This window comes from Triturus cristatus, chromosome 3_2 (assembly GCF_964204655.1).
Source record: "Triturus cristatus chromosome 3_2, aTriCri1.1, whole genome shotgun sequence".
NCBI classification, from domain to species: Eukaryota; Metazoa; Chordata; class Amphibia; order Caudata; family Salamandridae; genus Triturus; species Triturus cristatus.
The window spans coordinates 1,082,842,954-1,082,855,039 of record NC_140584.1 but is presented as its reverse complement, the minus strand read 5'-3'; the positions used below and the strand labels follow the sequence as shown (position 1 = coordinate 1,082,855,039).

General features: G+C 43.5%; 1 protein-coding gene and 1 non-coding gene across 2 annotated transcripts in view; both read right to left on the bottom strand.

Annotated features, from left to right (window-relative positions):
- Positions 1-11,395, bottom strand: part of CCT6A (chaperonin containing TCP1 subunit 6A) — a 31,416-nt gene extending 20,021 nt beyond the window's left edge. The window contains exons 1-5 of the mRNA XM_085649827.1: positions 11,065-11,395; positions 6,514-6,577; positions 5,955-6,089; positions 4,984-5,157; positions 3,568-3,671 (exon numbers count right to left, since the gene is read on the bottom strand). Of these exons, the coding sequence (XP_085505953.1) occupies positions 3,568-3,671; positions 4,984-5,157; positions 5,955-6,089; positions 6,514-6,577; positions 11,065-11,201 (614 nt within the window). The 5' untranslated portion in view covers positions 11,202-11,395. The remainder of the gene's footprint in view (positions 1-3,567; positions 3,672-4,983; positions 5,158-5,954; positions 6,090-6,513; positions 6,578-11,064) is intronic.
- LOC146859162 (small nucleolar RNA SNORA15) lies at positions 4,388-4,520 on the bottom strand. The gene has a single exon (XR_014980381.1). It is a non-coding gene; the product is annotated as a small nucleolar RNA SNORA15 (small nucleolar RNA).
- Positions 11,396-12,086: the final 691 nt, after the last annotated feature.

Below are 12,086 nucleotides of genomic sequence, written 5' to 3'. Positions count from 1 at the left end.
GCCAATAAGATACTACACATCCTTTATTACTTCTCCAAATTAAATATGTGCTACTGTTAACACTGGAAAATACACAATGTGGCTCTTGAGGGTTGGGCAGCTGATTAAACATTGATCAGAACAAATTACAAAAGGTTTAAAAACCGAGAAGATAAAAGCAAATGGTGCATTTTAGGGAAGTGAATCCTGCGAGGGACAGGGGTTGAGCATTTTTAAATATCTAATGACTATCCGCTGTTTTCTGCCCCGTTCTGCCTTTTTGTCCATTTGTGCCTCTGCCTTTTTGTGTTTGTGCCTTTGTCGTGTCCATTTTTTTGCACACATCGTTGTTTTTTCCTCTCCTCTTCTTGTTTTCCAGCCGCTACTGCCCCGTAGCACAACCACCGGTTCTCACTCTGCCTCCCAACTGAGCTCTTCCCCCTGTCCCTACAGAATGGCAGCCACGCCAAAGGCAAGCCAGTCTGCGACCAGCCCCTGGTTCTCCGACGTCCCACCACTACAACTCAGCTGCCCTCCATGCACTCAACCCCGGAAGAAACTACTGCCAGCTGTCAATGCTGACCACCAACCATGGCCAGTTCTCCTGCAAACACGGCCACATCTTCATCCACCTCCTAACACCTCCCCCCCCCCCATGGCTACCACTCACACACCGGACACCCAAACCCCTGAGCTCATCCTCCTCAACGTATGCTCCCTGCACAGAAATCTGGAACCGCCAACACCTCTGCTCCCAACATCGCTACTGCCATCCCTGACGAATACAAGAGCGAGGAATGATGGGCCTCAACCACCCGGGAAGGACTTGCCATTGCACAGGACGACTTCCTCAGACTCATCACATTCAGCACAAATGACTCTTCGTCCCCCTCGGAACATCTCCATTTCCAGAACAAGACCAACCCAAGAACAACCATATTCTGCACCCTCACCTACAGACCTCCCAGACCACGAGCCACGTTCGCCGCAACCATCGCTGACCTAATCGCTTCCCATGCCATTGCCTCCCTAGACTACATACTGCTCGGAGACCTGAACTTCCACCTCACCAACATCGGACTGCAGCAGCTAGTCACTACCCCCACCCACAAGGCAGGACTAACCCCTCCCCCCCCCCCCCGACCCCCATCTTCGTAGGAGGAAACATCCACTTCAGCCACACTACGTAACCCCACTGGACACCACCACTGCGTACACTCCTCCAAACCCACCGCACACAAACCTTCACCACGCCCCCGTGCAGGAATTGGAGCATAGTCACCAAAGCACTTCAACTCCACCCTCAAACATGCTCCACCTCCCGCCACAACCAACATCAACTCCGCAGCCAAGCTCAACCCACCCCCACCCAAACTTCGAAACTCGACAGACAGCGACCCACGAAAGCCAGCTGGTTCACCACCGACCTCCGGGAATCCAGATGCACCTGTAGACATCGAGAAAGTATGGAGAAACAGCAAAACCCCAGAAACAGACAAGCTACAAGAACACCATGACAGGACAACAAGATCCTTCCCAACTCCAGCAACTCGAAATGTCTTCAGCATCATAGAGGAATTCACCAAACCTTCCCCAGCAAAGCCTCAGTTGTCATACCCTCCCAGGACCTCTGCAACAAACTCGGCTCCTACTTCCATCTCAAAATCAAGACCCTCTACGACACCTTCAACTAACAGATACCAGACACCGAAACCAATACTACCCTGAGCAAAGCCAGCAAACCTACCATCTCCGCCTGGACACCAGTCACTACAAAAGACACCGCCACAACCATGAAGACCATTCAATCAGGAGCCCCCACATACCCATACCAGCCGCACATCTTCCATAGAGCCACTGCCACCATAGCACACTAACTGCCACGCACCATCAACTCCACCTTACAAACTGGCAGCTTCCTCGACAACTGGAAACACGCGCAAGTCAAGCCTCTCAAGAAGCTCTCCACAGACCAGACGGACCTCAAAAACTACAGACCCATCTCTCGCCTCCCCTTCACAGCCAAAGTCACTGGGAAGATAGTCAATATACAGCTCACAAGCTTCATCATAGCCAACTCCATCTTCGGCTCCCAATCCAGATTTCGGGACAACCACAGCACCAAGACCCTCCTAGCCACCAGACAACACAAGTACTATACTCAACCAGGGCCACACGGTGGCCGTCATCTTACTAGACCTCTCTGCAGCCTTAGACACCATTTCCCACCGCCAGACTCCACGACGCCAGCATACAGGGATCTGCCCAACTGGAATCACTTTCCTCAGCCCAAGCTCTTACAGCTACATGCCCGCCCCCGCCTGACAGCATGGACTCAGCATTGTATCCTATGCAAAAGACACCCAGCTTATCCTCCCCCTCAAAGAACCAGACACCACCAGACTCAGCTTCCAGGAAGGAATGAAAGAAGTCGCATCCTGAATGAGCAGCAGAGAAGACAGAAGTCCTAGTCCTCAATGTTGGGTTCTTAGATGGCAATACGGAGAACTACATCATGTCTCAAAGTGACTCTGGACCACACGTGTAACTCTACGTGGGGTTCACAATGGTGTCAAAGTACAGAAATGGAAGCAGAGATGCTCTTAAGCTTTTTTTTTTATGTTAGAATTTACTTTCCCGGTAGCTGACTCTGGAGACGTTAGAATTTCCCTCTTCACGGGAAGCTAACAGATCTTGTAATCTGGGCCTCCTAAGATATTAGATATTATCCTACAGTGTGAATGTCGGCAAGTGAAGCAGATATGAGGAAGTGATATTTTCACATGACAGCCACTACACAAATTAGGGCATGAGCTCTTGCGAAATATATGCCAAAATGACCAAGTATTAATTACCCAATAGATGACAAATGGGAGTAAAGGTCATCAAAAAGAAATTGAAAAAACAAAGAATGTAGTGCTGTGTTGACCCATCGTAACTGGTTGATACTGAAGGGAAAAAAAGCTAGTCTGCTAAAGCAACAGTCTCTGGGATGGTATTTGCTGTTCATGCAGAAAGCAGAGCAGTTTCTTCCTCTCTGAAAGATGTGCTTGGTTCCTGTACTTCCTTTAATAATAATAAAAAAGTTGAAGTGGAAAATGAAGTTGCTTTGTCAAGATTTTAGTTGTACCTCAAAGTAAATGGTCTTTAGATTTTTTCTATTTGCAATGGTTTTCTTTTAAAGATCCATTTGTAAAGCGTTGTGCGATACCACAGGTAGACGAAACTATTCCGTGAAGGTTCTGCATAAAGGGAAGCTTATACAAAATCAGAAGAGTTCTCAATTCACAAATACCTATAGTTACAAAGATGACCATTCGCCCCTAGAGCATTCTATAGTATCAGTGGATTTGGAGACAGTACTAGAAATTAAAATACCCACTGCTGCGTAAAGGGCAATGCAATATAGACCAGAAAATATGTTGCGCTAAACTAATTCTCACACTGCATTTATAAAGTGAGTTTACTAAAGAATAACCTCAAACTAATTAATGTATTCCACATAGGTCTAACTAAAACATTACAATTTTAGATCACAGAAATAATGTTTAACATAAGGTTTAAAAGTAATAAGTAAAGTCTACCTACGTTGTGTCGGTTTCTGTTTTGTGTTTCATCTCCATAATCTCTACCATAAACAGATCAATTGGTTCATCTGGCTTTTTGATGGCCAAAATGGAGTCTACGACAGCCTGCAATAAAGCACCAAAAACAGATCGAAGATGTTATCAATGGTAGTATTTTCTGGCATGTGTTCTTAGTTTTCCCTTTAAATGAATAAACAGTTTCCCACACCTTGCACCAATTCCCCAAACCGGGGGTAATGAAAATATATACCCTGCAGAGGAATTTAGTAGGTAAAGCAGACGTTACGCTGCCTCCAATTGGGTGTTCCCCAGGAAAAGAGTTTAGCAGCTTACTTATCAAACCTTCCATGGGGAAATAGCCCACCTACATACCCTTAAAAGTAAACAATACAATTGAGAAAGGTCTTATGATGGTTCTCGGACATGTTTTTAATTGTAAATTGAAACGTCATGGCACTTTGATTAGCGATAGGAATCGCTCTTTTGAGGGGGTTTGAAAAATATGGGCAACCCCTCTAGTGTAGAGATGTGGTACTGGTAGGGGACCAAGACTTAAACCCTCCGAGTGGAATAATCGAGACTTGACACAAGAGTTAACAGATCAATACATGCAAGTCATTGGTAGGCTACCACAAAATATCATCCAGAAATTGAATACGAAGCCTACTATTAATATCCTTAATTTGTACAAAACAACCAAGATAAAGAGGAAGTGAAAATGCTGTATAGTTATTAAGCTCAGTACTGCAAAGTAGTACTGTCTTCCAATGAACAGTACTAAGAGGTAGAGTACGAAGAGGATTCGACTGGAGGATGTCTCAATGTAGTCACTTTTCTTTACCAATATACTAATATGAATGGCCATCGGTTATTTAAAAAGAAGAGTGAAACATACTATAGCATGGTGTCTGACTGCATTAACTACAGAAAAAGCAATGCAGAATTCGTCCATGCAGCATTTCTATAGGTTAGAAAGTGATGTTTTAAAGGTCAGGTGTGGAAAAACATGGTCTATGTACAAGGCTCACCCTCTCCCCACCCAAACATGTGCAAAGACATTGATATAACAGATATTAATTTGTGAATGCTATTACATCTCCCAGTTTACACTCTGGACTGGCAACAAGTATTGACCCATTCGTTGTGAAACTCAATTTGGTGCTTAGATGAATATGCTTCTTTTGCCTCCATATGTAGATAAATGTCCCTGAAAATCCCTTAGACCTTACCAATTCACTAGAGTTAAGTTCACTCAATTTTTGCTAGTCAACATTTGGAAAATGTAACATCTTTATCAATTTACAAATACCAGTCAAATCTCTACTGGTAACCACAATGCCAACCTACGATTTAAAATGCAGATAGTTCTCCTGCCAAGTTCTGTGATGCGCAACACTACAAATCCTGCAATACTCACCTCTGTCAAGATATCAGCCAATTCAGCATGGACTTTCGTACGCAAGGACGTTCTTGCAACATTAATGAGCGTTTCCCGGTCCATTTCTTTGGTCACCTTGATTTGTTCTAGAACTTCAAGAGCCTTTTCTTTTGCAGCTTCAAATCCTTCAGTCACTACCCTGGGGTGCAAGCCCTATAAGGCAATAAAGCTTAAGATTTAAAGCCATAAAACATAATTCACCTAGCAGCCTTTGGTAATCAACTTAGAATGGGGGGGGGGGGGGGGGGGGGGGGGGCAAGGTGGCGGGAGTGATCACAGAAGAACTGCGCTACGAAACTGGTTATGACATGTTGCCCTGTAAGCACACAGGATTCATTTGCCTGTGCTAGTAGCTCAGGCCTAGAGATAGAGAGATTGGGTTTATACTTGGTAGTTTACAGCAACTAAATTTAGATTTCGATGCTGCAAAAGAGATCAGGAAGAAGTGTTTTACATTTGGAGACTAGTAAACTATAGAGAACTGGACAAAAGTTACGTTTTAGAAGAAATTAAATAAGACCTAGATTTCAGGGCAAAATATACAAAAAACATTTAGTGTCAAAATCAAGTCTCCAGGAGCAGGGGTTAATGCCAACGTAATATAGACTGCAAAGAAATAACAGCCATGACTAAGAATCCAAGGTAAAACTAAGTGTGCAGTCTCTTGTGGGTAGAAATTTGGACAATGAAACATCTAGACCAGTTGCCACCACACAAAATTCAGGACTGAAATAACTGCATATGAAGAACAACTTGGTAACGGGGTATACAATGCAGTGGTCTGGACAATATGGAAAAGTTACCCAATAAAAACATGTGACACAAGCAGTAGGTATACGGGGTCTCAGATTACAGCACTACTTTAATTGTGTTAGAGAACACGGAGGTACAGAAAGGTTTGCGTACATGTTAACATCAAAGTATCAATCTGAACAGAAATGATAACGCACCTCAGAAATATAAAGGTCAGCCTGTTTAAGCAGCTCGCCAATAATCAACACATTTGACGTGGTGCCATCTCCAGTAATGTCATCTTGCGCGGTTGCAACTTTTGCTATTAACGATGCAGTTGGGTGTTGAATTTGCTTGACAAAAAAAAAAACATTGTAAAACATCTGCTAGTTTATAAATTAAACGTGTTAGATAGTCACTTAAGCAGCCATGTGAGCTTCTTCATTAATACTTTCTCTAAAAATCACAATACTTAACTACCAAAATTAAAAAAGTAAATTAAAATAACGGAGGACCCAAAAAAAATAATCTTGGTTATCTAAAGTACACTCCATTGGCAGCAGCGAGGAAACCAATTAGTACAAGCAGCATAAAACGTATGGATTTTCCTGCAATGGATAAAGTACGAAATGCACGACCTCATCCTCAAACACGTGCATTACCCAATACACATGTAATTGAAAGTGCCATGTCTACAACCCCAGAGTAGCAAAGACAGAAGTGAGAACGATAACTCAATGGTTAGCATGATTAAATCTAGGCATTTATGAAACTAACCATTTCATGAAGTAACACATTGCCGTCTTTGGTAAGTTTGATATCTCCAGCCCCGGAAACAAGCCTGTAAAAGCACAGCAAGATTTAGATTTATGGACAATAAGACTGTTAATGTTAGAACATGGAAAGGTTATTCATAAGGTCAGGCATGCAGTGTTGCTTCAATAGACTAAAATGACTGAATGTATATTATCTCGTCTAGATTACAACTGTACACTTCTTTATGACTCCCTAAACAAATGCATCAAAAACGTAGTTAAAAATTAAGCAGCAGGACTACTTTGCAGTCAGAGACACAAAGATTAAAAGACAAAGAGAACGGGCTGATCTGCAAGACCTTCAATAAAGCATCCGACATGGTCAAAAAGATTCAAAAGAACTGGAGCATTTTGAACACAGGGTCTCATATGAGCGACCCATGCTCTAACAAACGAGGCAGAAGCTTGAGGGCTGCTCTGGACCATACTAGGCCTACGAGAACAAGCACAAACCACAATACCATACTTAAGTCATTTGGGTCTTCTTAAAGTAATAGGACACTCACTACCTGTGCAGCCACTGCAGCATTTACCACCTCACGCCAGCCCCAAACAATTGATTTAGGGTTACCTTCCGTGCGGAGCAACAGGAGACATACTAAATGCAGTTCTAGGGAGACAAACTATATGATCACCTGTCCTTGTGGTCTTCAATATATTGGGATGTCTTGAAGGAAGTGAAGACTAGAATATGCGATCACAGCACACATGATGTAAGAAAATGACCACAAAAGGGACATCATTTCATAACGGATACAGAAAGAACTTCTAATCGACCAGCTGAACCAAAAAATACGAAACTTTTTTTTTTTTTTTTTTTTTTTTTTTTTAAATCAATGGAGGTATCGACTATCAACTTATAAGAAGGGCGCTGAAAAACATTCCGTGGGGCAATATATACAGTAATCGATGAATATTGTGAGATTACCAATCAGAAACCCCATATTGGAGGTCATCGACTTTGGTTATGACACCATACTTTATAAGCAGGGTCACCAGAATTGTGCAGATGTGACGTTTTTCACATAGTTCTGGATTTGCCGCATAATTTACCTGCTGCATAACCTGCAGATTTTTTTTTTTTAAAATAATTTGTCTAACGGTTCAAAAGTTTCTACAAAATGCAGAGACCTGTTACCCCGCTTGGGAAAGCCCTTTGAAAAGGTTGACTGCTGTCCTTTCTGTTCGGGTACGAGTCGGGGGTACACGCGGGTGGACGGCGTCCACCCATTTTTTTTCACAGGGTGAACACCGTCCATCTCCACTGAATAATGTGCTGAACTCGCCCCTGTGTCATTTCCAAACACCGGGACACTTTCAGCAGCGTCTGCACGTTGTCCGCTTTTCACCTGCAACAAGCAACATGCAGGCAGGAACGGAATGGGGCTCATCACGAAGCATAGTTTGTTTTTTCTTGCTGCATAAATCATTCAACCACGTCGTATAATTTGGCCCTCCAGCAGCCCTGGCTATAAGGACTAGGAATCGATCCCCTGATCACTCACAAAAACAGTGACATGCTGTCCTATTTTCTAACATTAGATGACAAAATTAGCAGTGGTCAGTTCTTCAGGTAGAATGCACAGGAATTTCACACCAATTACGAGCACAGAATTTAGTCGGCTTTTTTTTTAAAACACAACCACATAAACTACACACTACACTCTCTAATCGGGATTTCGTGCAGTGAGTGTTGTCAGCAGGTCCGCTGACGCACCCCGTAGATGCTTTGCAAGCGCCCTCGCGAAGGTGGCCAACAAGATGCACGACTCGAGAACATACTCCAGTCCTCGCGGACGAGAACTTCTTGAGTAAGTAGGGAAGGGGTGAGAGATTGGTTCTATTTGCTAGGCCAAATGTGGTTCTGCTACACACAATATGAAAGAAAAAAAAGATACTGACAAACCCAAAATGGGCAAATGTGTCCGTATTTTCTCCAGTGTGAAAATTGGGTCCACCCACCTCCAAGACTTATTGGTGCCTAAGCCACTACATGAAAGTATGGATCGACAATAGATGTATACCACTATTCTGTGTATTTTATCATTCTCAACCCAGCATGACCGCATTACGTGTTGCCCTTTTTCTGTGTTCGAGTAATACTGCATGGTACGTGTGTTCTCGCCTTTGTAAATGGCCACTAAAATATAGTTTAAAGAAATTCTAATAGTAATTAAGTTGCCCATTATTTTTTACACATACCTCGATGAGCAAGTGCCTTGTTAGTGTAACGGTTTGTAAGGAATGCATAAACTATAGCACGAGTAATGCTCACTGATGAATAAACTCAAATAAATCACTAAGGAATTTGTGAAGCACACTACTCACGTGAGGGTCGCATATTGTGCAGGCATAATATGCTTGTTTAGTTTTATAAACCTGGTCCTGAAGAAAGCCATTCGAGCTTTTTTGGAGACTTCTCAAGGCTGACAGATATAGATACCTTGATGTAGGAGTGCACTGAAACTCCACTGATCGCAGTTCGTGTTTTTAAGCTTGCCAAGGGTTCCAATACATGTCAAGATACGGACATCTGCAGACAATTTTAGACCTAGATCCCACGCTAATTCGAACAAAGATCTATGCTACTAACAGCGTAGACTCCACCCCAGATACACAAAGCATTGTGCTTAAGGACCACAGGATGACGCATGATACGATGTTACTGGTGGGGGAGGGTCCTTTTAAACAAAACGTGTATTTGTAAAGCGCAAGTTCACCCAAGGATGTGTTGGGACTGAATAGATGTTTATTGTATAAACAAAGTGGGAATCCCCCTCGCTACTTTCTTAGAGAGGCTAGATCGATTGGCAACACGAGTTCTCCCTCTTTTAGTGCTGGACATATCAAAGGACCATCATGATTATGCCCCGATATGTGACTGTTACATACTGCTCTTAGCTTCTGCCCACACGGTCTCAATTTAGCAAGGTTCATGAAAACACAACCTTAGCTGTCAAACACTGATGGAGCACAGGTCAGCCTTCTCTGCTTATTCAGCGACCCCAGAAACAATCCATCTACTGATTGCTGTTAAAGAAAACAGCACTTGGATACCTGGAGTGTGCACGTTTGAGGGGCATAAGTCAACTACAGTCATACATTTTATTTAGCACACATTCACGCCTCAGGCAGTGAAGATTTGCAAAATAAGACTGTTTTCCGTACATCCCTGTGGCCAACAAAACAAGCAGCAATTGACTTCCCAACAGAGGCATGAAAACAAATCCAAAATTGTTGTAGGAGTATGGGCGTGGATAGGAGTCTGCATATGTATGTTAGGAGTAGGAATCACTGAGTGCACTGCATCAATTAATATCAGCGACAGTATGAGAGAGTTACAATCACACATTCACAGAATATGATATTAACAACGAGTAAGTGGGATGCCTGAAAATAAATCAGAGTAGGATCACCAGTGCGATTGTGCACATTTTCTGTGCGAGAGGGAGTGTTCGAAGTTAAGATGAGATAATGAAGGTGTGTGAATTTGGGTTAGAATGAGTTGGGGGAGGGGCGTAATTATGCTTACCGCACTGCAACGGACCATGCCATACTTAAGGCAATCTTTGGCTTACGGTGGTACCCATGGAAACCAAACGGTACGGGCTAATTATGAGGTATTCTTCTTAGGAGGGCACCAGTGGGAAAAGTTGGTGCCAACATCCTGGGGTGGATTGTTGGTCTAAAGAAGGGCAACCAAGTAATGAGATAAAGTGATGGCCTTAACACGCCAGAGGCATGTTATGACAAATGGAGCACCCATGATATATAGGCAGTATGTTCGGGGAAATGCTGGTACTAGTATATAATTTTGGCATAAAGGGGCGATCCATAATTTAACAAACTATCCATAACATACTCGAGGCCATTCTTAACATACAAGAAAGAAACATAGCAAATTAAGAAAAATGTATAGTATCGACTAGTGGTAGGGTTCACTGGCACACGACAAACGTGCTAGGATATTTAATGAGCGTCCTTCCATGGCCTGTGGCTTCTTAGCAAGTTTACGTGAAAACTGGTTTCACGTGAACCCATTGTTTTCTAAATGTTCTGTGTGGGAAACCCAACCCTTCTACAAGTCGGTTTCACTCGCTGAAATTCTTACCAAGTATTGCACTCCAACTTCCAAGCTTTACATGCACAATAACCAGCATACGCTACAATTGAAGTCCTTCTTCTATTTCCCTGACCTTCAAGTCCGTCTTCGACGAAGCTATTCCACTTCGGCCGTTATTTCTATGGCTCCCTCCCACATACACAAAACACGATGCCTCCAACTGGTGGGTTCTCAAAGCTGCACATTAGAGTTTTTACACACTTCATTTACACTATAGTTTGTAAGCGTTATTTCGTTCTTAAGCCTGTCTTATCGGCTGCAACAAGTACCTTGAACTTCCGAGTCTGACAACGCCGTGCGCAGTGATCCGCACAAAGCCACCCCATACTTGGTACTATAGCGCTCCGAATAGTAGTTCCCCCCCTATAATCTTTCGCAATCAGCACTCACATCTTCATGGTCCCTTTCGGGCCCAGGTTGGTCCGCAGCACGTCCTGCAGCCCACGAGCCGCGCTGATGTTAACAGCCAGAGCTGCCTGCGCCCGAGCTACCTCAGCCTTAGGGTTGAGAGCTTTTACGGCAGACATGGCTGAATCAGGAGGGTTCCGAGCTGGTCTCTTGGAACGGAGCGATGCACAGCCTCCAACAGGCCGCTTCGGAAGGAAAGGGAGTATGAAAGCGTGCAGCCGGCGTTTCCAGAACAGTCTAACGTGCTGCGCGCCTTCCCATTGGCTTTGAAGAGTTCCGCTTTGTGACGCCACTGTCTACTATTTAGTAGCATGTTTGTATTCAGCACTAGACCGCCTAAATGCATATGCAGCCATGTTAGGTGTAGAAAATAACTCGTAAATGTTAAACTGCAAGTGTGTAAAAGGGTTTTGCGGGTGGGGTGGGGCATGGCAAACTAAGTATGTCCCAGCTAGCAGCCCGTTCATGCTTTGACCTAACATGGATACTTTCAGAGGTGGCCACGCCCACGCGAATCGAAATCCTTCAACGCCAAACACAGTGTAATCTTTCTAGCGAAATAAATTATTTACAAAAGACGGCATTACCTTACCTTCCTTGTCAGGAGGCTGACTTTAAGCACTCTAATGTGATCATATGAAGGAAAGACTCTCATATGTGCCAGTGTTTTGGAATACTTACGAATACGATTTTTAAACAACATGGCAGTACTTGTAGGTCTAGTTTATGACTGAACGTGGTTCGTCAGTCAGTGGTGAGGTGTTTTTATTTATTTGTTTTTTTTGGCAGCTATATCATTTAACCAAGGGAAGATTAAGTGATTTACCCCAAATCACAGGATGTTTATTGAGCCGACTGCCGAGACACCGACCTGGTTGGTACGCCAGTTTAGAAGTCGGCTGCTCTAGCCGTTAAGTTAGGTACAACTGATGTCGTGTGATCCAGCGAGAAGCCGGAAAGAGAGAGAGAGAGCAACAACAAGAATCTTTATTTCGGCCGAAACG